General features: G+C 38.2%; 3 protein-coding genes across 13 annotated transcripts in view; 2 read left to right on the top strand and 1 right to left on the bottom strand.

Moving 5' to 3' along the window:
• LOC141907997 (arf-GAP with coiled-coil, ANK repeat and PH domain-containing protein 2-like) overlaps positions 1-3,768 on the top strand; it is a 37,365-nt gene extending 33,597 nt beyond the window's left edge. For both annotated transcript variants that reach the window (XM_074797758.1, XM_074797757.1), the window contains one exon: positions 57-3,768. In XM_074797758.1, coding sequence (XP_074653859.1) covers positions 57-181 — 125 coding nt within the window. In that variant the 3' untranslated portion in view covers positions 182-3,768. The remainder of the gene's footprint in view (positions 1-56) is intronic.
• Positions 3,769-3,966: 198 nt separating this feature from the next.
• On the bottom strand, positions 3,967-11,834 carry LOC141907998 (uncharacterized). 3 transcript variants are annotated; one of them, XM_074797759.1, is made up of 13 exons: positions 10,675-11,834; positions 10,130-10,298; positions 9,867-10,030; positions 9,299-9,385; positions 8,751-8,915; positions 7,949-8,080; positions 7,361-7,508; positions 7,155-7,263; positions 6,488-6,611; positions 6,157-6,270; positions 5,381-5,611; positions 4,221-4,321; positions 3,967-4,119 (listed from the first exon to the last, which is right to left on the bottom strand). In XM_074797759.1, the coding sequence occupies exons 1-13, from the start codon at positions 11,489-11,491 to the stop codon at positions 3,967-3,969; spliced, it is 2,514 nt and encodes an 837-aa protein (XP_074653860.1). In that variant the 5' UTR covers positions 11,492-11,834. The 3 variants fall into 3 exon arrangements, with proteins under 3 accessions (XP_074653860.1, XP_074653861.1, XP_074653862.1); XM_074797760.1 differs by lacking the exons at positions 3,967-4,119; positions 4,221-4,321 and adding an exon at positions 4,423-5,266; XM_074797761.1 differs by lacking the exons at positions 3,967-4,119; positions 4,221-4,321 and adding an exon at positions 5,738-5,785 and having other exon boundaries at positions 5,475-5,611.
• Positions 11,835-14,638: 2,804 nt separating this feature from the next.
• Positions 14,639-26,914, top strand: part of LOC141908869 (rap1 GTPase-activating protein 1-like) — a 69,322-nt gene continuing 57,046 nt past the window's right edge. For 4 of the 8 annotated variants that reach the window (XM_074799115.1, XM_074799111.1, XM_074799114.1 and 1 more), the window contains exons 1-2: positions 22,752-23,145; positions 24,130-24,403. In XM_074799115.1, the coding sequence (XP_074655216.1) occupies positions 22,944-23,145; positions 24,130-24,403 (476 nt within the window). In that variant the 5' untranslated portion in view covers positions 22,752-22,943. Of the gene's footprint in view, positions 14,686-19,103; positions 19,629-21,852; positions 21,915-22,751; positions 23,146-24,129; positions 24,404-26,914 lie in introns of those variants that run through there. The other 4 variants (XM_074799116.1, XM_074799113.1, XM_074799117.1 and 1 more) reach the window with 4 other exon arrangements.

Genomic DNA, 26,914 nt, shown 5'->3' with positions numbered 1-26,914 from the left:
GTTTTGCGAGATTTTGATATTTTCACTGTCTATGTATTTCAAAACTTTCACCGCAGGCGATGCAACGTTCAACGATGTCTTCCGCGATTTTACGAATATGGCTTCGAACGATCCCGAAAAATTGATGATGCGACGGAAAAGCTTTACGTCTGCCCCGGAACCGGAAAATGCTGGTACCTAAAAACCTTGTTCGGCATAATACCGCTATAGAATTAGGGCATTTTACGATGCGCGTGTGTGTGTGTGTGTGTATATCAACTATGTGTGGAAATGCTAGTCTCATTAAGAAATTAATCTAGTTCATTTAAATGAAAAGTTTGTCGACATGAAAAAACTCCTTCATACTGTAAATAAGCATCAAAGTTAACGTTTATTCCTGGTTGAAATTTATTCGAAACTATTACGACGCAGACTTAAGTCGAAAAATGGTCTTAAGTTGTACGAGTGGTAATTGAACTAAGACTGCCTTGGACTGGTTTTCAACAGACTTACAACTTTGCCACTGGGCCCTGCTGTATGTTATCATTTTACGAAAAGAGTCTGCTCATTTGTTAGTATGTTAATCATGAAGAAAAAAAATTATTTTGAAATTTCGCACAACATATTTTTCTATGCAGCACATGTTAACATGACAACTATTTTGACACTTGGCAAATTTTATCGTAATTAAAAAAGAAGTGACCTTTCTGAGACCAGTATATAGGATCGTATTTTTGTAGATGAAATGTGTATGTATATTTATACATGTACATTTAATGCAAGCATTGGGCTAACTGCTACTGGGTGATTTTCATTGTCAGTGTTAACTGCTATTATTGTCGTAATTCTTCGCAGTTGTTCAAACAATTACCAGCACGGGTACGTCGGATATGGTTCGTGCTATCATGCTATGCTGTGGTTATTCATGGGGCTTCATTACGGCGCTTTAGATATTTTCATCCAGTTTGTAAACTGCGCTTAACTCGTACAGAATCGATATTATCGATTTAAATCCTATAGATATATAAGACATAATTTCAAATAAACCAGATATTGCTTTTGCGGAGAAAAAATTATTCGGTTGTTGATCTTTTGAATCCAGTTTGACAATTCCTTGTTAAAATTGATATGTAACTAAGAGGTATCGTGGAACTGGATTCAGCTGCATCAAAATTAACCAAGACCGAAAAGATAAGATGGCGCAGTACAGTATCACATATACTGCGGGTAAACATACAAAATGAAAAAAATGCGTGCTGGTTTCAGAAGTCAAGTCTTCCAGAGGGAAGTTATGGTTCTTGGAAGTAATTATTCTTTCTGCTCGTAAATGATTTTTTTAAAGAAATGCTTTTTGACTGTGTTGTTGAGTGAGGTATTTTTGTCACAAACTGCTTATTTTGCCTGTGATATTCTTCTACGATGGAGTGTGAAAGAATGCCTGTTGTGTATAGATGTACTCGATTGCGTAGCATATTTGTATATTACCGGCATGTGTGATAGAGGTTTGGTGCAATATTTTGGCACTTTTAAAATCAGCCCAGGGGCCAGTGTCGCAAACATTATCAACTCCTAAATGGCTATAAGATACTTGAATTAATAATAAATATTAAATTGATTTAAAAGTTCATCCTTTTCATGAAACTGGGTCCAGGGTTGCTTGTACAGAATGGTTGTTACTTAACTCCTAGGTAGGGAGCTAGTTTCACAAAACGAGATTATGACTATAAGTTGGTAGGCGTACACATATTCATTTCACTGAATTTGAAAGTTCGAATCAATCCGGATTAGTACCGTGAAACCGGGTCCAGAACGTATTCGTTTTTAACTTTCTTTTAAACTAGATCCTGCCTGTAGGCCAACCTTGTTCATAGTTTGTGAGTTACGTAAATTCGACTGTACGGTCGAAATGGTTGAAAATGAACTAATTTTGTCTCTAATTAACAACAGTTTGTCAATGGTAATTGACCAAAGTTCATTACTTGGCTTCTGATGGCCCGTGAAGAATAGAAATGAACGATGTCATTCTTATCTACTGCACATTATCAAAGCTCCAAGTTTCTAAATTGTAAATAGTAAAAACTATTCCCAGTCTTGATGTATATATCATTTAGAGAAACCCACATTATCAATTTAAACAACTGTTATTGTTTTTTTACTTACGTTTCAGTAGGAATCTTTCCACCCATCTTTTGAAATGAGTTTTTGAAATAAACTCTGAAGATGGGTGGAAGGATTCCATCCGAAACGTAAGAAAAAAGCAATAACAGTGGTTTCTCTATATGATACTCTATATTTCTATTCGATTTTGTGAAGGCTGTGACCTATATTTGTGTGATTTTTAGCTTGATTCACATTTGCTATATTTCGTTAATTATCTAAACACGATAAAGATAATTTTTGTAAGAACAAAAAATGCATGCTCAATGAAAGAAATTTTTTAATGTATTTCCTTAATATTTATCTAACCATAGCTTTCATAAATAAATACAGATAAAGCTGCTCCGACTATATTTGAAATCTATAAAAATTCTGTGTAAAGAAACTCAAATATAATTCTTCACGACGACTACATTGTATCATAAACAATATAAACTCTTGTGTTGTGGTCAAGTAATAATATATACTCATGAATTTGTACAGTAATGTGTAAATGATGTACATACCTCAGTATTATAATATATTATCGATTAAACTATGTAAACTTTATTATAACTAGATTAATTTATCTGTAAATACTACTACTACCACCACCGATATGATATTTTATGATAGGTAGATTAGATGGCCTTTGTTTACAACATGGGTTACTACAGATTCTATGCAGACGTGTAAGTGTTATAAGAACTTCAAGCTTAATTGAAAAGGAATACAACATATTTATTCGGGTCGATTTGTGGTTGCGAAAGGAAGAAAATACCGATATTTCAGGAAACTATTTTTTGGTCAAAGGCAATTTTCGCTTTCGACCTCCTGTTGCAAGAAGCCATATGCATTTTAATTGTGATGCATTTTGTTCGTTAGAACAAGTATATAACTGTAGATTATACATGTAGAACGTATGATAAACGGAATTGTTTGAAAACAAATAAAACAGGTACATCAAGTGATATATCTTTGTCGATGTTTAAGTATAACTGGCCAGTGATTACAGGATATGAATTCCTCGAGTCATGGCCTCGTCGTTCCTCTGTAGCCAACCCCTTTGGACCTTAATCATCGCCACGATAAGTTAACCACCTTTTTCTCAGACAAACTCGGCCCGACGTAAGCAGTCTTGAGTTATGGATAGGACAATAGGTTAGAATGTCAGAAAATTATTTCATTTTCATCCGAATTGAGTTGGCCATGTCAGAGTAAGGCGAGTTACTGTAGAACTGACCTAATTAAACTCAGTCCTTGATCCCTCAGTTCCAATATTCATTGCCCCATTACAAGGGTTTTTCTAGTGATGTCAAAGTTTGTTTACCAACCACTGCTAGGGACTTGACATCGTGAGATAATCAGGGATTTACCATACAGATATAGAGGGTATGTCATTCACTGTTAGTCAACCAACATAGCATACCGGTAGTCAAGTTGAAAAAAACCTTGTCTCCTGCAAGTCCTTCACCTGATAAAAAATCCTTCTTTGGTCTTAATGCTCACCATTTCATCGCATTAATTAACGGTTTGACCAGGCAACTTATACCCATAATAAGTGATCTCCTCCCCAACTTGTTCAACGACAATTTAAAACGAACATATTTCATTCTATAAAATGCATTTCTTTTTAAAAAGCTTCTTCATTACGAAAACTTGATAATATAAAACTACATTGCAACATATCATCATTCAAACATATAATGCTACGCACTTACGGAATACTTATGGTTTCTTGGGTTAATTAAATGCATTTCTTTTTAAAAAAGCTTGTTCGTTACAAAAACTTGATAACATTATACTGTAATACTGAAGGCAGTCTACATAGCTATGTTTATCATTATTCAACTACGTAATCTTATTTGGCACGAATTTCTTCGGTTTTGAATCTTTTCGACAATCTTCAATCATCGTTTTTAATGCGGCAATTTCTTGCCGCAGCTGAACCACTTCAGCACCCCACTTGTCTTCTGCAATCGCTAATGCTCGTTCACGCACGGCCTAAAAAAAAAAAACAAATTTGTGAGTTCTAAGTGAATCTATGGTTATTGAACCAATTTCAACTGCTGGAGACACCGTTATTTGATGTACTATGCACAAACCTGAGCGCTGCATTCTATAGTTTCGGCACTTTTCGTTCTGGAATAGTTCTTTCCATCGTGACAGCAGTATAGTGCGTCATAGCACCTCTTTATTTTAATCTCTGCAACATTCAACACACATCGTTTATATACTACGCGTACCCGGTATCATTCAAATTATGTCATGTGATTTTTAGAATGCCATTGGACATAACACAAATAAAACTTGGTCGTAACACCGTGCATATCTATTGGTCAGTCTTTATCTACTGCCGAAGCTTAAGGATAAGACCCCAGGGGCCAGTTGCACAGTCGTGACTTAAGTCCAAAAGTGGTCTTAAATCTTCAGACTGGTCTCAGGTTGTTAGATTGGCTATAGAACTAAGTTGGTCTTAGACTGGTCTTAAGTCTAAGCCATGACTATGCAACTGGCCCCTGGACGAGCAAGAAACACAACATGCTGTAGAATGCGGGCAACGATCCTGGTATTAATCTCCATGAAAATATGGTACAGTTTCAAGGGATTGTATCTCATAGTTCCAATTGCCGAGGAATGCAGGGAGTAACATAGATTGCTCTCGATCAATTAAATTCAAAATCTTGAAAGAGGAAAAGAGGAATGTTTTGTATGAATCAATCAAAATATGTCACATGATTTAGAGATGGGAGAATGACGCCATTGTCATGGGACGTATCGCAAATAAAGCTCAATCGTAACGTGTAAATAATTAGTTAGTCTTTACGGATAAGATCCCAGCACAAGCAAGAAACACAACGAAATTGGATCAGAATCTCAGCGATCAGATTGATGAACTCTGGAATTTTCGCAACACCAGAATTTTTCAAATTCTTTTACAGGTTCAGATTTTCTCATATCAAGGTACAATAACAACATAAGCGGTTACTGATCACGATCCTATTTTTCATGAATTTGTCGAATTCTTCCGTTTTTTTTCCACGATTTTTGAAGCAGACATTTATGCTTCACAATTCTTCACATTTTTCACATGAATCTGACCCCTGCAGTCTAGTTGGTACTCTTGTTGACCTCTAGGCCGGGTTGAAAACTGATCATTTCCAAAATGTAAGAAAAATATGCGACAATTAAAAACCGAGTGTCCTATAGACAGGCACCGGTAATCAAAAAGGACTAATATTCTGAACAAAATTCTAACACATACCAATCACGTGTAGATCGTTCAGATGAATCCTGGATTCGGGAGAATCGTGATTCTGTTTGTAGACCACCGGCGAATAGGTGACCTCGTACGCTGTGGGATTTATGATCGGTTTCAGGCGACCCATGAATCGATCGACCGCCAGACGAAATTCATCTCGTTCCGGTCTCGTGATGCGTATACCGATCACCCGTAGCTCCTTGGCTATTCCGAAATAAATACTACCGGTGATACCTGCAGAAAAATACAAAAATCATTAGTCTTTCATTCTTATGACGCGGCGCAGGAATTTTTGAAGAGGGTAACAGTGAGGGTAGTTTGAGGTTTCAATGGGGGTGGGATATCAATCCTGTTTTTTACCTGTCTATTCTATGACATGCTGTTTATCATTGTTTATCCTGACTCGATCTGCTAAGAACCCAATCAATTAACACAGTCCAATATGTAAAATATATTTTGTAACACATTGTTTACGTGCGATACAGTGATTTTAACATATTTCCTTGACTTATCCCTGACTTTAAGCTTTTTACAAAATTCCCTTAATATTCCTTGACTGTTCTGAAGAGAAGAACATTTTCCTGACTTCTCCCTGATTTCCAGGTAAGTGGCTACCCTGTTTATGTACTTACTATAGTTAAAACATGTTTCCATTACTAAGATTTCTGTTATTGCCAGTTACGACTTATATCGGGCATACAATAAGGGGACATATGCCACAGATGCCAACCTCTGTAGGACCCCAACGCTTCTTTAGTGCAGAATACCAGAACACTCACCGCTATTCAAGAAACCGCAGACAATTTTCTCCAGAACGTCGGAAGATATTTGATGCAATTGCGTAGTCGTAATAATCTCATTTTTCTCATCATGTTTGAAATTGACCAGCAAACCTATAAAATCATAAACGATTTCCTTAGTTTCCAATATGTAAACATACACACATCATCAGCAAATTATTCCGAATCTTGATCCATGCGATATAAGTTTCTTTTTTGTATCAATGAGTAGTCAAATCAATGTTAGTGAGGCAGTGTATATTTACTGATATCCACAAGACTGAACAAACATCTATTGATAATCAGTTGCTAGAAATGAGGGAAAGAATACCTTGTACGTAGTAGGAGCAGTCTACATTCATATAGGCAGCATTCACGGGAACCACATCGGTTTGTGAGTCATTCGACCGGTTTTTCATCAACAGCGGCTCATTCACTTCTTCATCGCTCGAATCCTGCACAAACAGATTGATAATCAATGATCAATGTTGAATGAGGTCAAGAGATTAACCCTCCTTAAATCACTCATTTATAGCAGGGGCTCAACAGATCAGCCATTCTGGAATATCTAAGGAGTTTTCAAGAAGTTAAATAGGAGAAACTTTCAAATTTCAAGGAAATGTCTCCATCACTTTCATATCCCAATTACAGAAGACTTCTCTTAAAGTCGGTACTGTTTATCTCCGCAAGCTGTTAATTTGGTGGTCTTGTAAGGAAATTTTGATCTTTTATAATTATAAACTTGATTTCTAATTCAATAAGCATAGAATTGGATAACTAGAATATTCTGGTTCCAAATATAGGAATATAGAAATATAGAGTTATGGGTTGTGTACTAAAAAAATTTTAATTGCGTTTCAAAGGAGTCTAAGGCATTTTGCTGAAATCATAGGAATTTCAATTTAAAAAGCCTGTTCTGTTTAAAAGTTTTCAAAAGGAATTGAGGAGTTGCAGGGACCATGTTATAGTATATAAACACAGGTTTCTGATGAACTTACATCTTTCAGCCTTTCTTTATTCAAAGCTACCATTGTAACTTTACGAATCGCGTGCTGGGATAATTCAACAGATTTCCGTCTCGGACGCGCAAAGTAATCCACATCACCGCTGCAAACCATGAACGGTCACGATGAAAGCAACAGAAAACAAAATATGACGGCCGTCTAACTATCAACAGAGATATATATCTACCAGCTGCACTTACTCGGATTTTGTTGATGTCGGCTTATTTTTTGCGACTTGACATCTCGTCGCTTTATTTTGGGCTTTCAATACGTTGATTAATTGACTAATTCGACCACGACATTCTGTATGGGTTACATTCTTATAAATGTATCTTACTGTTTCCAAGCCTAGGGACAGAGCAAGTCGGTAAGGCAATGAAAGAAAGGTTCATCGACTTAATGGTATTCAGTATACATAACAAGGACCCAGTTCCGCAGTTTTGACTGAGAGCTTGAGAGTTTTAACCATTCAGGGTGGCCACTTTCTGCCAATTTACAAATTTACAAAATTTTCCCTGACTTTTCCATGTAATAACAGAAAATCTGAGAAATTTCTTGATTTAAAATGTTACAATTTATTCATTTTTTTATGAATCATGCAGTGATAAAGAAACGTGTGGTCAATAACATATCCGTATTCCCCGAGTTTTACCTGAGATTTCAGATTCCCTGAACTTTCCAGGTCAGTGGCCACCCTTTCATTGCAATAAAACTATCAGCTACATAATTTCAAACCTTACTCACAACTACGGAACTGGGTTCCGGTTTTCGAAGAAAAAAATATTTACCATCCAACCCGAGGAACATGTTCTTATTGTCCAAACAGTTGTACAAAATATTGACGATAGCGCCGAGTGAAGCACTTAAAATGCGGGCTTTATCGTCGTTGAATGGTTCTGTAGCTGCTGTTACTGACAAGTCTGTAAATATGATTACCACTAAACATTAGTAAGAAGATTCATATCACTGTCTTTTTTTTTACTGGGAGACTGACTGATATCGATCCCAGTATTTCAGTGCTAAAAACAAAACCCACAGTTGATGATTTAACAATCTATTTTCTGACAGTTTCGAAATTTTGGCTTAACTTCATTTTCAGAGAAACGTAAATAACATAATTCAGGTATATAGTAGTTTAAAAATATAGATGTTGCTAAAGAAGGATAGGGACAAGAACTAAGAGACGATCGCTAAGACACAGATAAGACAGTTTATACCAATATATATGTAACTAATGTACCGTATACCATTACTAAGACTATGTCAAAACTTCAAAACTGTCGGAATATAAATTGTAAAATCGTCACTGCGGGTTTAGTTTATTATCAGTCTTTTGTCCTCCTTTCTCAAAGCTCAGTCTAATGAGCTGCTTGTTGCCGTACATTTTATACCTGAACATAGTATCAGTCAAGTTCTAAAAACTGCTAATGAGGCCGACTGTAGTATCTGATGTTACATTTTCACAAGTCAAATTTTACCGAGCGCAAACTTAACTAAAGGTATCTGAGTCCTTTATCGTATGCATTGTATCGAACCCTTTACTATCAGCGTTTGGTCGACGCAAGTGGGGGTCTGTGGCACTATACCTACCGAGCATTAGTTTCAAAGCACCTTTCTGCGCAACTTTTTCACGAAGGGATGACTGAGCGGCTATACTACCGATGACGTTCGACGCGTGCATGGATACATCAGCATCGGTACATACGGAAAGTTGCAACAGTCGATCCATCGCTGAAGTATCAAACAGACACCTACCTAGAAAGAGTAGAGTAGAGAGCAGAGTGAGATTGTGAAACGTTCACCATGATATTTTAGAGAAAAAATCTGGTGGTCTGAGGGTCTTACCAAATATGTTAGGGCAAATTATTAAGAAATGGCATTCTGGCAGCATCACTTTTATCCATTTCTAGAATTTTTGACAAAATTGTCATAAATGGTACTTTTCTTAATTGGTGTCAAGGAAATGTACTTTTTTTATCAAATTGCCTTAAAATAAATGGGGCAAAAATTTGACCGGACCTAGGAGAGTCTCGCAGAAGATCCGTCCCTGGCTTATTGGCCGAGATCTATGGTCCATACAATTCGGAACAATTCGGTCAAAATATATACTGATACCTTCAAATTCCATTTCTACTTACAAATAGAGATAGAGTCAATCGACAAGTTATAGAAAGTTCCCAAAATGTTGTTTAAAACTGCTCTGTGACTCGTCGCAGGACATGTACCTATTGGAGAAAGGTGTCATCACGTAACTTACTTATCATTATCATCAAATTTGATTAGGGTTTGTTGGCGAACTAGTAGAATCCAACCGGACTTGCTAGGTAGAGTTAACAGTACATACAGGGTGCTTAGTACATGCGGCTGAGACAAAAGTAAGCGCTTTTCCGCACTCTTCGACAGTATTAGAAAGCACTTTTTAAGCACTTTCGTAAGGCAAAAGTGTTACTTTTTTTATTACGCATAAAAGACTGCACAGCTTCGTCCTATGTATTTCTTTATATTTTTTTATGCAGGCATTAATATTGGCATAATGCATAATTTTCCTAAAAAAATAATTTGGGATACAAAAAGTCCAAAGTAAGCACTTTGTATTTGAACACTTTTTGAAATTGTTGTGAAAGGTGAGGGCCCTTCAAAACTAAGCACTTAAAAGCACATTGATTCGCTACGAATGAACCCTGATATATGCTTTTGAAAACTCACCGTTTAATCGACAGAAAACTGCCTGGGGTCCTAAACCTTTCAATCCCATTTTCGGAGATATATAAAATAATTGACTCCACGGAACAGTGACTTTGACACCATAATCCAAAGTAAAAACTGTTGTACTGTTTTCAGTACTGGTTAATACAATACCGCGAGCGTACCTGCGAAAAAATAAGATATAAAGATGCAAATTCTTATCTGTCGCGCATAGGAGAAAAAATACGTTAAAATATTGAAAATATACTGAAATCATAATTCACCCATTGATCGGATTAGAGTCATGTGACAGACAAACAAAACAGCCGTTTGGCGGCGGCATCTGCAAATACTTCCGTTCCTCCGGCGAGAATGAAGTTATTTTCTGCCGAATTTCTTTGACTTTGTCGATGCTCGTTTTCGAAAGCTGAGCCCAAAACGAACATCCATCAACTGTGAAAAGGAGGAATGCATTACCTTACGAATAAATGACTTAAGCCAATTTTTTTCTCTGGGATTGATTTTTTGGGGATATTTTGCTTAATCTAATGAATATCTCCAATATTGGTCTTTATACAACCAGTGAAACTGTAGTCTGAATAAGCCATTGATTTTCTATCCATTTTGCACTGTATTGAAGGATTGCTAAAGAAGTCTTCTTCAACTCATTTGAACCAGAGCACAGAAACTCCATTTCATAAACTCAATCAATTTTAGAAATACGTTTTCATGCCATTCATTATGGATTATTTTCAAAACTTCTAAAATCATGGTTCCTAGCATGAAAACATGAAGACTTTGGCAATTCTTCAATGAACGAAAAACTCACCGACAAAAGTGACTTCGACATCGACGTATTTCTTTTCTTCAACGACGGCGACGGTTCGGTCCTCATTCAAATTATCCGCATCGAGTTTTACTTCGCTCCAAATATCGGCGAGTTTCATCATTTCGACTCTGATGTTGACGTCCTTGTCCGGCGACGTCGTATCGTAGAGCTCGAGACTTTTCGCGCGCATGAAACACGGAATTTCCAACACGTCGCGCAGCGCTTTTAATCTTCGCACGAAATGTTTCTCTTCGTCGGCGGCGACGATTGCGATCAGCGATTTTCCGAGCGCCAATTCGCCGAGACGGTTCATCGCGCTTTCCGACGGCTGGAATATCTGCGAGTCCCAGCAGTCGAGCAATTTCGTATAAACCCCGACGACGTTATCATCGATGAAATGAAATCTTAACGCCATTGGAACTTTCGAAAGATTGCGCATGAATAACGACGCTTGGTCGGCTAGTACGCGGTCTAACGGATGTTTCGAGCCGACGACCGATCGAAGGGTTTTTAAAACGTCGCGATGAATTCCTCCTTTCAGAACCCGTTCCCTCACGCGATCTCTAGCGGTGAATCCGTTCAGCGCCGCTATCAGCGCTGTGACGAGTTCTCGCGCGTAAGGTGAACGAAAAACTGACGTCGCCTTACGAAAAAATTCGCTCGTCAATATTTTGTCATCCGCGAAATCATGAATCACCGCGATCGATTCGATCCGTTGAACAATTTCTAACAGGTCGTTCTCGTTATCGGTTATGCAGAACAGTTTCAGATATTGCTTTATTTCTTTGTTGATAGCGCCACTCTCTTCGCTCGACATTTTCAGGATTGTCCGATTTCAATCAGGTGATAGACAGATAATTGAACAGAATTTGGGGTTGTACAGGCTTAACAACAGTATCCTCAATTTCCATTTTGCAGAAGATTTTAACAAGGGGTCAGGGAAGGAGGTTGGAGGATGGCGATTGAATTTGAGCGGTAGGCCTACTATTATGATGGGTCTAGAGAGGGAAGGACATGCGGGCTAAATAGCTTTGTTTTAAATCGAATTTTAGCTTCATTACTTGTTTATGATAATTTCGTCGCACTTCAAGCTCGTGGAGTTTACAAAATCAATTTTAATCACATCTTAAAGTGAAATCCATAGTGGATCGGAGGACTATCAAGTTGGCGGCGACCTTCAAACAGACGCGCCTTTACCGGGTTGCACTAAAAGTAGACTGGTTATCGGTCTCTTCATATTGAATGGGACAGGCAACCAGTCTACACTAAAAAGCGACGATAAGCGTCCGCGCAATTATTATGCTAAAAAGACACCAAACAGACATTTTCTAAACAATTACATTTTTAAAAGTATTTTTATTTGGTTTATTTGTTTCTACTTAAATTTTTCATTCCTATCATCCAGGCAACCCACGTGTGCCAATCGAAGACATCAAAAGAATTGTCCTTTTTAAGTATAATCGTTCTTATAAATAAACAAAGATTTGTGCAATTGATTGGAACTTGTTGTTTTTGATTGGTTGAAAAATGAAATAGTCTTAAAACCGCGGTAATTTTTCGCAATACGGAATTCAGTATAAGTTCAAGTATCCGGTTAGGAGAAAAAACCTTTTTTTAGCATTTCCGATTGATTCCGATTTTATGGCATAAACGGATTTTCTTAAAAAGAGTACCATTAAATAGGTTTGTAATTCGGCATAAAAACCACCCAGACGAGGAATAAAATACTTTAGAATATTTCTCAGTTAATTACTTTAAAAAACCCTTCCTTTTCGAAACGAAAAATCCCACGATTTACCGGCTAAGTTTAATTGGTTCATACGAGAAAATTGAGAATCAATTATGTAATGCATGTACGTTAGATATGGAACAATCTGTTTTCAATTTATGAAACAGATGGTCCATTGGATTTGGACCACCAACGCCGCCAGTTTGGTCGTGAATGCGACATTTGACCTCTCCCCATTGAAAGATAAATTCAATCAGAAGTTGGAATTTGATCATCAATGGCTCGCAATGGTAATTTCCGACGAAAATTGGCCAATTAAAAATTCTCCTATTCCGATTATCCAAACGGTAGTGTTGGCCGTTATGTGTAGGTGTAAATCGAATGATTTGCGTTGTTAAGGGGGTTGACTTCGAGTGCTCTTGTTGATCGTTATCTGAATAGGAGAGTCTGGGACAACATCTCTACAATATTTGAAATATTGACAATTCATCGATTAAGTTGTAAAATAGCCGTAATGTTAAGTTGTATAACACACCACCAACAAGCGCATCGGCGAGAAGACCGTATGTACATATTATCGCGGGTGGTATCTTCAATACGAGCAGAAACCTGTCACTATCATCAGTAGAGAGAAGATTGGTGCGCTTTTTTTCAACGGGGAGCAAGTCTACGGATAGTTGTTACTTGTAACGTACGATGCGCTATACGCAGCAGACGAACTCGTTTCGGATTTAATAATCTCGAATAACTGTAAGTTTCGATCGTACGGTTTTTTAACGGATTAATAATCAATTGATCCGATAATGTTTCTAAATGATATTATATGACGATTAGGTCTTTCAAGTAATGAAAGCAAGTGTATTGTTTGTCTAAGTATATTTATGATATCAAAAATACATTTGACGATGTGTATTTATTCATTTATCTGTATATGTTTATGCATTTTTCCATTTCATTCTGTGATCTTGTAATTCATGTAACTATTTGTTCATCCAAGTTCATCTTTTGTTTGACACCGAGTTTTTCTCAGATTAAATATTGCGTTTAATCAACGACGACCAGCTGCAACGAGACTGTCAACGGTTTTAGGACCCTAACCCTAACATTTAGTAATATTAATCATAGAGATTTAAATTTCAATTTAACTACATTCCAAGATTAGGTTCATTCTACAATTCGGAATAAAAAGAGATGCTGAAATGATGGATCCAGCATTTCGAACAATATGATGAACATATTTTCATCGCACTTAGAATAAAATTTTTTCGGCAGATGCAAACTATTACATAATAGCAGAAGTACGCTCGAGATTTGTAAGTAACCACGTGCTAAGCACATGATCTTTATAACTATTTCCAGATTAACGTGGAGCACCTGGTTGTCTTGTTAATTCTATATTCATTGTTTTGATAATCCTAAATTTCTCAGGCGCTATGATGTATAAATTATAGTGGACAGCTCCGAATTGCGCATTTCATAGCTGCACTTGAATCCATAGAAACTGGAAGCTTTATGAAATTCTTCCCTTTTTAACGGATATCGAAATACATGATATTCTAATCGCACGTCAGGAATATTTGCTGAAAGTATACATTCATATAAATGATAAACAGGTATAATTTGGAATGTAGCTAAATGGAAATAAATTCTTTAAGGTTTATAGGTCCGTTCTTGGCCTATATACGCGATGGATCATTCTGTTACAATGGGCTTTTGAACAATGAGCCAAATTCAATACCAGTCTCATCCGTCAAATTTTTCAATCAGTCGGATATCAATTCAACTCAGCTCGAGCATATAATTCAATTTGCTGAAAACTCGGCGAGGCTACACGTCTTTTTAATGATGAATATATCTTACATTATAGTTTCGACAGCAAACCTCTGAGCACAAAATCAATGCTTATTTCTTACCACTAGAAAAGGGAATATAAATCTGATACGAAGATGACGTTCTTTTATGAGTACAAAGATATATACCATTTTCGTCGATTATTTTCATCATAGTTATTAGTCTATATATTTCTAGATACAGCTGTGAATAGCAACTGGAAGTGACGATGGCGTTTCATCCTTTCCAACGATACCATCGCCGAACATATCCTTTGAACAGCACGCCCCGAATCAGACCCAAATACCCGTACGAAACGCGCGAAAGAGATTTCGAGGAGGATATTATTTGGGCGACAAACTCGACGGCAACCCAACCACCCGACAATCATAGAATAAACCCACAGAGGCGATCTATGAATGACGAATATTTCTATAATTTCAAAATAACAGGTAAGATTATTTTTAATCCATGGAAGTGATGATGTTTTTATTCCTTATCGACAGAAACGCATAAAACTCATATAAATTTTCAATCTGATTTTAATCACGTACGTTTTAATGTTCTTGACATATTAATTCAATTCACGTTACGCTATTATTATCGCATCTGGAAGAATACGGGAACGACTCTAAGCCTTAAAGAATCTTTCCACGAAAAATCCCATCATCGCTTCGACTTCAATCGCCAATTTCCAAGTAAAGTTTCACATTTAGGCGGATCTGACATTTCAACAATGGAATGTAATGCTAGAATGTAATGGATATTCACTATCGAGGCAGAAAGATTTTTTTTAAAATTTTCTTCAGAAATGTTCACGCAGGACGTATACCAGTGCATCCTGTAAGATATTCTGAGAAATTAGACCATTGGTTTATTAGGACAGTGTGTGTGTGTGTGTAGAAGGACTGGAGGACACTATCATTTCTAACAAGCAGTAGCATTATTATTATATTACGAAGCGCTAGTTACGTGTTTAAATTGATCATGGACGTATAAACTGAATTGATTGACCAGTTCAGAAGTCATCTTCGAACTCGATCATGCTTTCACAACGTCATTTCCGGTCAGTATTTGAATGTTATGACGCATATCGGGAGAACCATTCGACAGTTTTTTCTTTGATGTGATAAAATCGATTGATTTTATTTTTTTCAAAACCACAACCGGATATGCGTGATATTTCAGACCGTCAATGAGCGTCTGTGCACTGTGCAATCATTCACAGTAATGTACTATTCTAAAATGGAGGGGGTTTTAAGCGCGATTATTGGAATTTTATATCAACACTGGCGGATTTGCAGCACGCGGGTCTATTAGGAAATATCCACGTCGTTGAGTCGTACGTAGCTATGCTATAAATCAAAATGCGACTTGAACTATGCTTTCGCTTTCTGCTGCGCGCGGAAGCTGGTAACATGTATTTACAATTTCATCAGTCGAATGACTGAGGGTGATCAAGCATTTCACGTGACACGCATATAAAAGGGCTTTCAGGATTTGTCCCGGAGAAAAAATCCGGTGAATTGACGGACTGACTCGCCTGCAGTGTATTGCTATCGGCTGCGCCGAAATGTCAAAATACGAGGCACCAATTTGGATGATGAACTCAGGAGAAATTATATTTATTGTCCCGCGGGGATCCAGCGTGTGCTGCTCTACGATACGACAGTTCGTGCTCGGGCATATTCCGTACTCTATAACGGTGCTACGAAGCGATCGACCAATTTAGGAATGATCGTAAGGAATTAGATATAGGAGCTGCATCTAGAAAATCAACGAGAACCTTCAAAGACTTCACTTCATCGGATCGTTGAATATCAGACGCGCGTGAATGACTCGTGTCTGGCATGAATTCGAGAGGAAAATCGTATAGATTAGCTGATATGCCTGGACGACGTAACTTTTTACTTCGGCTGCTGAAACCAGAAAGCCGTCTATACGCCACCACACGATCGAGAGATTATTATTAAGGAAATAACGATTTTAGCCGCTGTTGCATATTATGTACGTACCGTATACTGCGGGAGAGATTCTGGTGCTCTCCCCGGTAATGGTATTCACCGCTGTGCATCTTCTGGAATGGGAAATAACCAATAAGGTCGTTTGTTCATCGAGTAAGTGTTCGTATGTGAGAGAAAACCGATCAACACGAAAAGACAATACACAGTATATACCGGCTGGGATTTTGAGCTAAATACACGATAGAGACGAACATCGTAATTACTAGAAAACTGATTACGGCATTTCATATATGCGCGTAACAGATGTTCTGTATTATATCGGAGGGACATACATGTATATACACATATTTCTATAGTTATCGACCGAACTGTCAGCGGTTTATTACAATCAGTCTCATTGACCAGCTGTACTGGTGTTAGATGGTCACAGCGCGTCGGGGTCAGTAAGAGTTACCGTCGGTGATGGACCCAGGACGCGTGTTCGCCGTATACCCGATAACACGCTGTAACGCATTAGTTGTAATCGAATTAATTACAGATCTAATTCAATAAAAAGGTCTCGAAATCTTGCCTCCGCTGCGTGATTTAAGATCCAAGTTCATTTGCATTTACGCTCTACTCCATGACTGTTGGGATGTGTAAAACTTACGTATAGTTGAATACGCGAAAAAGACAAAGGCAACCGACAACGCGAGGCAAATCCTAGCTGTCATCTTTGTTTGTGGTGTATTGCATTGGGATGACGAATTAAACGGATGAATTATTATTCAAAAACTATAATGTGCATTAAAATTGCGAATATTTTCACGAATAAACAACGGCAGCTTGTCTTCAAGCGTTTTCGCGGTATTTCGGGACTCGCGTGTGGCATTATTAATGAAAGCTAATGCGTCCGTCGTATACCTTTCCGTCATTGTGACTGGTAATCGTTAAAACGACGCATCGATACATTTGTCACTGACATACGTAGCCATCAGCCGATGATACGAGAAATAATTGCAGTTACAATAGATGGATTATCACAAACCTAGCGCGACTGTATCCGAATAACAACCGTCGTGCGTGTGCGACTCGGGGATGTTTTTAACGCGTTTTACGACCATCGTCATCGCGATGGTAACGGCGTAAGGCCCACCGCTGGATACGGACTCGGCCAACACGCGAATTTATAGAACCGGGCAACTGAGTATCGGTTGCCGTCATGGGCAAGTGGAAGATGATTCGATGGTTGTTATGCGGCTCGTCTGGAGAGCTTCGAAAGAAAGAGCAAGGATGGGAGCAAAGATACATTTACACATCGACCGCGTCGCTTTGTTTATGTAAATATGGTACGTACTGATATTTTTGATCAGAGGTTTCGTTTTCTGCCAAATTCACTTCAACGTGTGCAAATTTACCGACTGTAAGTTGTGCAAATATGTATGTGCATAGCCTATGAGAATCATCAACAAACAGAATACGTATATTCATCATAAATCATCTTATGCTTTCAATTTGCAAATACGCATGAGAAAAACTTTGATTTTGATTTTTGACTTTTATATGATACATTATTTCATTATTTCTGACGATTTCTTGTAGCGAAGTACAAGATGGAAATAATCTTCCGCTTAGTCAGGCATCGGGAATCTTTTTTTTTTATCACATAAGATAAAATTCTACGGATATTTCGCGTCGTAGCCGAATTGCTCAATCAGAGAGATTCCGTTGCTGGTGTCAGCAGTATGTACTTGCGGACTTTATAGAAGACGGCTCCTCTGATAAAAAGCTAAATGTTCCGCTGGCAAAAAAGCGATCCCAGCCCACTGCGTGCTTTCGGGTTCGTCCGAAATCATGCGCTGGAACTTATGGGTCACAGCTGTAGCGGTACAATCTACAGGGACCGGTCAATTCATTTTCAACCGGGTTAGCCCCCCCCCCCCCGGGTTAAAGGTGATACCAGTCTATAAAACCGGCTCCTTTTGTTTTGGTACGCGTGGTATTTTACGATAAAATTGTCTCGCTTTATACTTATAGAGGTAAACCTTTTGTTTGAACTTACTTTTGCCTGCTGTCTGAACCTTGTGGCTGCATTTGAGGAATTGAAAATCGGCAAAAATGTCCATATATATATCTGGAAGCAAATAGTCAATGTCATAACAGTATAACTCATCGGTTTCGTGAATCATCTTGATTGGGTTGTATCTTATAGAAAATCGAATTTTGATTAGTAAACATATTGGTCTACCATGCCGGTATAGAAACATAAGGGGTGTCGGCTATTTGTTTATTATGAATATAGTACATACAGTCACTATACATCGATAATATTGGTTTGTCATATTGCATCGCGGTGTTCATCGTCGGAACACTGTTTAAAATGCGATGTGAAATCAATTTTTCATATTCGTGAAGTACTGAGTAATTTCTAAATAGCACACGCAACATCGATGTTTATACGCAATACATTGAATCACCGACATGCAAACGAGAAAAAAAGTAATTGCAAAATTTTTGTTGTTCTCTTACGACAACGACGCCCATATCGTCGTCGCTACAAATTTAGATTCTACAAGTTGAAATTTATGGCTTCTGTTGACAATTATCAGTCTGTTTTTTTTTCTGACAGGGATTTGCGTCGGTTACTGGCGTCGTATCAAGTATTTGGTTACATTATTTTGTCCGAAACGCGCGTGCAAAATTGTTGATAATAATATCAAATGCTCTAATTTTGTCCCCTGAAGCCGACAGCTGGTTCATTGAAATTTCGTTTAGTCTTTTATATATCTGAGTTGTATTTGTGACTCATAGATGTAAACGTGTTCACGATATGGGCTTATTATGATAAAGGTCCCGGCGAAGGGTGGAGTTCCGCTTTTATCAGGATGAGGTCACTTTCCCAATCTCGCGTTCTGTATTATACACGACAGTCAGTGTTCAGTCATGAACAATACCGGGCACGTTCCTCTTTTCAAAACATGACTCACTCTTTCATTGTCTGTCTTCAGTCCTCCCCGCGACAGATATTTATATTTCGTGATTAAGTTTTCCTTGCGTTTCGTTGTTCGTCGGTTAGTATTTCGTTTCGTGAATTCAGCGATGTTAGGTCGTCTGTCATGAATTTTCTGTTGCGACTATTCTTCGTCGGCAGTAGAAGCGGGAAAAACGCCAATTGTTACCTGAAAATATTCAACGAGGCATCGGTGAACATCCTCGGCACTTTGTATCCCGAAAGATTAACTTCGACGCCCGGTTGTCGAGCGAAGATTCGTAAAAGCTGAAAACGTGGAAGAAATTGCTGTGGATCAGTATGGGATTGTTGAAACAGCTGATGTGGATGGCGTGTGGCCGGCCCGAGAAAGATCCCGATACCTACGATACATTTTACATGCCGACTAAATCGCTGAATTCAATGTACAACAGACGGAAAGCGATTTATATCAAATATACAGGTATTATATGATAATATTATGTTTTCTTGAATCCCTTGAACTGGAGCGGTGTGGCCGAGTGGTTAGAGCGTTCGGCTCTGGGAAGCCAGGTCGTAGGTTCGTAGCCGGTCATTGCCGTAGTGTCCTCGGGCAAGACACTTTTCCTCATTGCCTCTCTCCACCCTAGAGTGAATGGGTACCTGGCCTGATAGATGACTCCTGAACGCTTGTTAGCCGCTCGGTGTTACTTCTCCCCAGGGAGAGATGACTGATACATGTTAGAGTAATAGAATGGCCGGGGTAATAATATCGAAAAATGTAAAGCGCTCTGATTAGCCTAGCTGGATTTGGTGCTATATAAGACACATATTATTATCATATTATTAGAAACATTTTTCTCTGGTTTATCGGTCAAACGCGAAGCAGATTGAGATTATTGAAAAGTTTGAACCACTGTTGGAGTCGATCTATTTATATCATCAAAGTGTCATGCACTCATGGCTTTAAAATAATTAAATTGCTAAACATTTTCGTTGCATTGTGTCAATTTGAACTCATTCCGTGTAAAACTGATATCACCACATGTTTGTTCTATGGTTTTTACACGGGTGTGGCTGGTGGACTCAGGGCCCGTTCAACAATCGCAATCAGGCCCCTGGATTTTGTAGTAATTACAGCATGGCTTTTACTTCCGCCAGAGAAGATTTATTATCATCAAGCCGATAATAGAATCATGAACCTTGCCGTGTACACGATACGGTTATTTAGCTACGTCGTACACGCAGACTCCATCTATAATAATGGTGCGGATGTATCATTTTCATTCTTCGAAGTGTCTGTCTTATGGCGGCTGAAAGAAGTGCTGGTGAAAAAGAAAGTTGTTTCCGCGTCCGCTGTTTGCAACTTTTAGGTCCTGGCAATATCTATTTAAGTCCTTAAAATTACTTTTATTTCTTATCTATTTAAGTCCTTAAAATTACTTTAACCGAAAAATGTTCTGGGTGAAATATTTGAGAGTTAAGTCCCTGGGGACGCGATCGCTTCATAACATTCCGAGCGAGTAGTTTAAAGTCACGAATCTAGTTGGACCAGGGGCCAGTTGCACAGTCATGGCTTAAGTCCAAAAGCCGTCTTAAATCTTAAGACTGGACTTAAGTTGTTAGATAGGCTATAGAACTAAGTTTGTCTAACACTGGACTTAAGTCTAAGTCATGACTATGCAACCGCTGGTCCAAGTAGATTAGAACCTAAAAAGTTGTTTTCGGGACCTAAATGTTGATTTCGGTGCACGGTGCCGAACACAACTCTGAGGGCAGGAAAACAAGTAAAAACCTAAAAGAACCTAAAAAGTTTGATTTCAAAACTTGTTGTTTTTACGATTCTTTTGTTTATATTAAACATGATTTTTCTAAAATGAATTTGAAATTTTGTGGCCCGAATCAGCCACCATATTGTATCGTCTTCAATATATAATAAGAGGTAATTTACCTAATTCAACTCGTTTTCGACACGAGGGATTGATAATTTACTAAATTTAATCAATTATGAAAATAGTAAAATCTTGGTGGGTCGTTCGACCGTCTTGAAACGATCGGTTTGTGTTATTTAAAAAAAGCCCCGGTCGCTCTGCACTGATTTACCTCGGAAAGGGGGTGAATTGAGTCGATGATTATTTATCATAAAGTGCAGAAATAACGAGGTTTAACGGTGTAAATACCGGACGCGATAATTTATAGTCATGGAAACATCTCGTAAGGAACCTTATTCAGTTAAAACGAGTTAAACTGAGATTAGTATACTTGTGATGGGAGAAGGTAAGAGGCTTCTTTTGAAAATAAAACGCTTAGATTCGGGATATTACTTTTGGTATACGGAATTTACTGTTTAATCGTACTACAACTGACATTTTTCGCTGGCTGCAGAAGATAGCTGCATTTACGCTCGTTTCGGACGTTTTCGATAGTACACACGAATGACACTCCTTTCACTGGTGGTAAACTTTCCGAGGAAATGAGAGAAATAAAAATAATCCGCGGTCGATTCTGGTATCGCTGTATAGACGGAACCAATAGTGTCCTACTTGTGTGGTAATTTCCTCTAATTACCTCGGTAATAACGGTCTCAAACGTATGTTCCATAAGCGCGTGGGTAATTATCACTTGACAAATGGTGAATGTCATGCATCAGTTTTTGCCCGGCGTTTTTTCTTTTTATATCCAGGGTTTGTTTTCGTTGTGTTGTTATCGCTGGAGATCCGATAACACCTATATTCGATAAACTATCGGATTTATAGCTGAAGTGTATCAGGTAAGGCGTAGGCGTGGTTCTTCATACCAGAATATCAATACGTTTGTATTCATTTTTTATTTCTCTAAAGTTGCCTTTAGTTTAAGTTTTGCAAATCAGTCAAAACTCATTTAGGAAGCGTCGGAAAATATCGTAAGTTCGCGCAGCAATTATTTGGCTTCGTAGTCTGTCTTACTCCTCCGCGCCTTTTCAATTTGATTAGAAAAAAAACTAGCGACGAAGTTTATTATATATATATGTCCGTTAGTTTTAGCACTCGAAATGTCAAAAGAATTCAAACAGAAAGACAGCGAGTGGGATAAAGTTTTGGTCATAGATAAGTAGGTGTTTTAATGAAACTGACGAGCTTCATGGACGCCATGGCTATTTATCTCGAGCTTTATTTCAATCTCTAAAAATTCATTTATTTCCAAATATCAAGACATCAGGTCATTTGAATGAAGAAGATGTAACTGACTTGAAATTATTAGTCGAATCATATAAAAAGCTAATAGTATACGTACACAGTATGATAGATTGATTATACAGGAATGAAACATAACCAACATTTCCATTGTAATGACCCGTGTTGTTTCCTGATATAAATTACTGTCCCAACGTTGACTTGGAAACGGTTTTCACGTTAAAGGATGCTGGCACAATCTGGGCGAAACATATTCATATATATTTATCTGTGTGTTAGTAACAGGAAGTAAAGACTCGTGAAAACCTATTTAGAACAAACAGCCGGCTAGTGATACAGTACTGAAACAGTCACCATACAAAGACTAACGTTTTGTCGGCTAGATTTCATAAGCGCGTACTCGTATTTGGATTTATTGTGATCGGTGTTGAAGTTCGAACGGTTGTATTACGAGGTGATGAACTTGTCCGTCACCTGAGGTCGTCAAATGAGCATCACGTGTTTATCGATATCCGAAATCGTCAATTCGGGGGATGCAGTTGCCGCTTATAAGCTTTTAGTTTTATGATTATATCGAATTGTGTCAGACAACACGCAGCGGCCGGCTCGGAACTCGGCAGATAATTATGTCTCGTTACCAGAAATTAGTCTCACCGCCGTCGTTGTCACCGCCACCGCCATCATCCCGTACTAACCGCGTTAGTCGGGCGGCCAAAAGTCCGGTTTTCGTGCGCAGAACACCGGCGATAAACCGGTACGGTTCGCCGTTCGAGGGATACGAAAAAGCAATTTTCGGTCGTTCGGGGGCCGAACCAGAGCCAACATGTGGTAGGTGCATACGCTGGCGTAATATTGGTTCTTGAGACGTATTTCCACTTGTTTTGATAAGCTGTTAGACCCAGATACGGTTTGTGGTTTAACCACGGACTCATATAAATTCGCTTTATAATCAATAGTTTAACTCTATCTTATAGTTTTTGGATGAAATCTGCGAAAACCAAAGTTTCATGATTAGTCAGATTGTAGTTATTCTAAGAATCCAAATATTTCATACCTTAAATGAATAATTCGATAATTTCGATATGTTTATTCTACAGATGTATTGTCGTGTTGATTATTACGATTTCATTAAGTTGTCGGCTTATAATTCTATTCGGCAAACGGTGTAAAAGCGTCGCGTTTGTCGGTCGATATCGAGCTCATTAGGACTTACATAATTTATTAGGAAATCCTCTGAAAGATTTTCGCATATTTTTACTAGAGGCCCAATTATGATATTTCTTATTTTCCTCCTGTGTTTAAAATTTGTTATGCACTATTGTCATGCGTAAATGACTTGGGTTTTTCGGAAATAAGTGAAATGAAAACTATAATATTTATGGACTCTGATGGGGCCTGTTGCACGAGGAGTCAACGCTAAGCTCATCTTGGTCCTGTGCCCAATCTTAGCCTGCGCACCTTTTTCATACTGTATAGAACTAGGACACCGGGTTTTCCTATATGTAATAAAGCAGTCTGCGGTTTCTGGCGGCTTACTGGATCGGGGTTTTTCGTGGGTGGAACACGCTGACACACCCTGTGGTTTGAGGCTATGGCAAACATAGAATTTCAATATATACCCTACTGCTTCATTTTTATGGCCAACACTTTGCCAACTACGATGCTTTATACCGCCATTTAAGGCATTTCTTTCAAGTGAGTTAGTTATCATTACGGGAACTTCGAACTTAGTGCTAAAAAGTAGTTTCATTGTCTTTTCGTGGATTGCGAAATATATGTATATACATATCTTGAGTATACGTGTATTTTCAGGGACCTTGGACGTGCAACAACAGGACAATGAACTAGAAGAACTCCTACAACCTGCGGGATTCGATCCTAATATGAACAACATAAAGCGATCGTTTTCACTGATACGTCGACCGGACGGTAAACGCGGCTCGAACGACCGCGTCACGGTGACGAGGAGAAACTCTTTGAACAATGGTAATAAAGAGAAATGTGCCGCGTGCGGATTCTCCGTCGGTTTGGATCGAGTCTGGGCGAAGAAGACCTTGTATCATAAAAGCTGTTTCATCTGTAGAAAGTAAGTATACATAGTACGTCGGTATTTCCCATCTTCATCCGTCAAGGGATCCGAACTCACTAAGCTAAAGCTGATGGAATCGAGTTCGGGGGGCGATGCCGGACCCCTGGCAAGCTGGTATTCTATTGATTTCCCGCAATACGTGACTTTTTTTAATCTTAGAATAGGGATTGTCCCTGTTATTTATTTGGTTGGTAAATTTCGTTTGATTTTTCTATTGAGTGTCCCTTAAAGACCCACCACGCCTGCCAGGAGCGAAACAGGGGGTTTGGTTTTGAAATCAGAAATCGAATTACAGATATAATTGTGTGATCGGCGGTCGAGTTTTAGCTATATGACTATCGAAGTCTTAATCGTGCAATTTCCCTATTTCTAGGTTGCGTGAGAGTTTACTTTTTCCATCTGAAAATAAATTACTTTTAAAAGCGATATCAGGAGTATATTGAAATGCGTTTGCGAAGCAAGTAGCTTGTATGGGGAAAGTTTGGAATTATCGATTTAGAGGTTATCATCACCACTGTCTTCTCACCTGGCCGATGCCCGCTTGCCTGTAAAATAAAAGACAATGTACAGAAATGTTGTTTATCAACGCACTGAGATTTTTTTTCCATCTCGCGTAACTCGATCACGACGCCTGAAAAAAGTTTTGTAATTCGTAGTGGCATAACTTTATTAGATTATCATGTATTTGGGTTATCAAGTTGTTTCTGGGACAAGTCGTCGTCGCTGTTGATGCTGTGTTTTGCGGTAATGCGGCGGCGAGGCGAGTGAGAGTTAGTTTTTAGCGTCTCGCGGGTTTGTTTTTCTCGCATACACAACGCGGATATTGTGCCATGCACGTGGTTAAGTAAGTTCACAAACATGACAAGATTGCCATGAATAATTGTCATTTAGCTCATATAGTTTCGGTTTTATCTTCATTTCCACCCGTTTTGTATATGATGGCTTTTTCAACAGAATTCATCGTGTAGACTATGTTGATTTCATGAAAATTTATAGAAATAGACGTAGATTTGTCAATTGAGCAGTTTCAACTACTATGGTTATTTAGCATGGGTCGCCAGCAGATGTAAGTGGCTTTTAGGCAAGCCCAGATTTAGGCAAACCCAGTTATGATGCATGGGCTAAGAAAATACGGCCAAATACATGATCAAATTCCTGTAAGAGTGGATGAGCAGTACGCTGTATCAAAAATACATTTGGCTGTAGGCATAACTAAGAGATGCCCCTATATGAACCTTTTGTTATCTGAATTTGGAACAAGTTCACCTTGCAACAGAATCCCAAGTATTTAGGGAAGTAAGTGATGCTGAGCTTTTTTTATCAGCGTACGGCACACTGTTGTTCTATGAAGAGCGCACTCGCTTATCTAAACAGCTTTGTGTGTCAATTTCACTTTCTCATCGGTCACCTGTACTGAGAGGTTTACCGATACCGATGAAACGGAATTCTCGGGCCAAGCTTTCATTTCTTATCCAAACAAGTTAGACTTATCATGTGTAAAAAAGGAATTATTCTAATCGTCCGTATTTAACACAATCGTTGTGATATGGGTTTCGAATCCTTTGCGAAGAAAGATGTTTGTGCCTAAGGTGGTTTGCAAAGCGTCTATCACGTTGCAAGGTCGTGTTCCTCCTTATTCTATGTCATCATATACATCTGCCGTGCTGCTCGAAGTATAATCGAATACTTTTTGAATTCATTTCTCGTTCTCTATTACCAGGGAAGTCGTGTTTTGTGGAGTTATGAATTACAGTTTTGTCAGCCGTTCCACAGGGAAAAACTTCAATCACGACCAGGTATCGTGATCAACCCCCATTAATTAGATTCATAAACCTATTGTCGTATTAACTAGATCACCATAAAAAGCATTCGATTTTATAAAATTGATCATAACTTCCTGGTAGATCTACAGACCAATTTTAACTTTAATCCGGGTCAATTCACTTAGTAGGCAAATAAGCAGTAATTCGAATGGGTCAAAACGTTCTGGACCCAATTTCATATATAGTTTCTCAGTTAAGTTTGATACTAAGATTTAAATTTATTCATTTTAAATTTTTAGAAATGTAACAACGAAATGTGGAACTGGATCCTAGTCTATGAAATTTAGTTGTGGACGAGTGAAAACTACTCCGGTTCCTCATCAATGAGTCATATAATTATGAGTTATGGAATTTTCGATGTGTCGGTAAAAAGGCATTCGATCTATTTTGATAGAGTTAATTGTGGTATCATTTTGCTCTGAGGTATATATATATATATAATGTATATACGAATGCAGCTTCAGGTTCTATATTGGATTAAATATCGTTAAGGAACCTAAGTAATATATACGTTATATCTGACTTTGAAAATGGCAAATATTTTCGATCTGAAATGAATGGTTTTGCGCGATGACCTTTAACTATACGCAGTTGTTCATTATATATAAACCGGAAATTGACCTTGCCAATCAAATTCATTGCTGAACAGCTTTTTGATCCATAAAACTGAAGGCTCCTCATATAA

This window comes from Tubulanus polymorphus, chromosome 7 (assembly GCF_964204645.1).
Source record: "Tubulanus polymorphus chromosome 7, tnTubPoly1.2, whole genome shotgun sequence".
NCBI lineage: Eukaryota > Metazoa > Nemertea > Palaeonemertea > Tubulaniformes > Tubulanidae > Tubulanus > Tubulanus polymorphus.
Note: the sequence above shows the minus strand (reverse complement) of the source record. Positions and strands in the feature narration are given on the sequence as shown.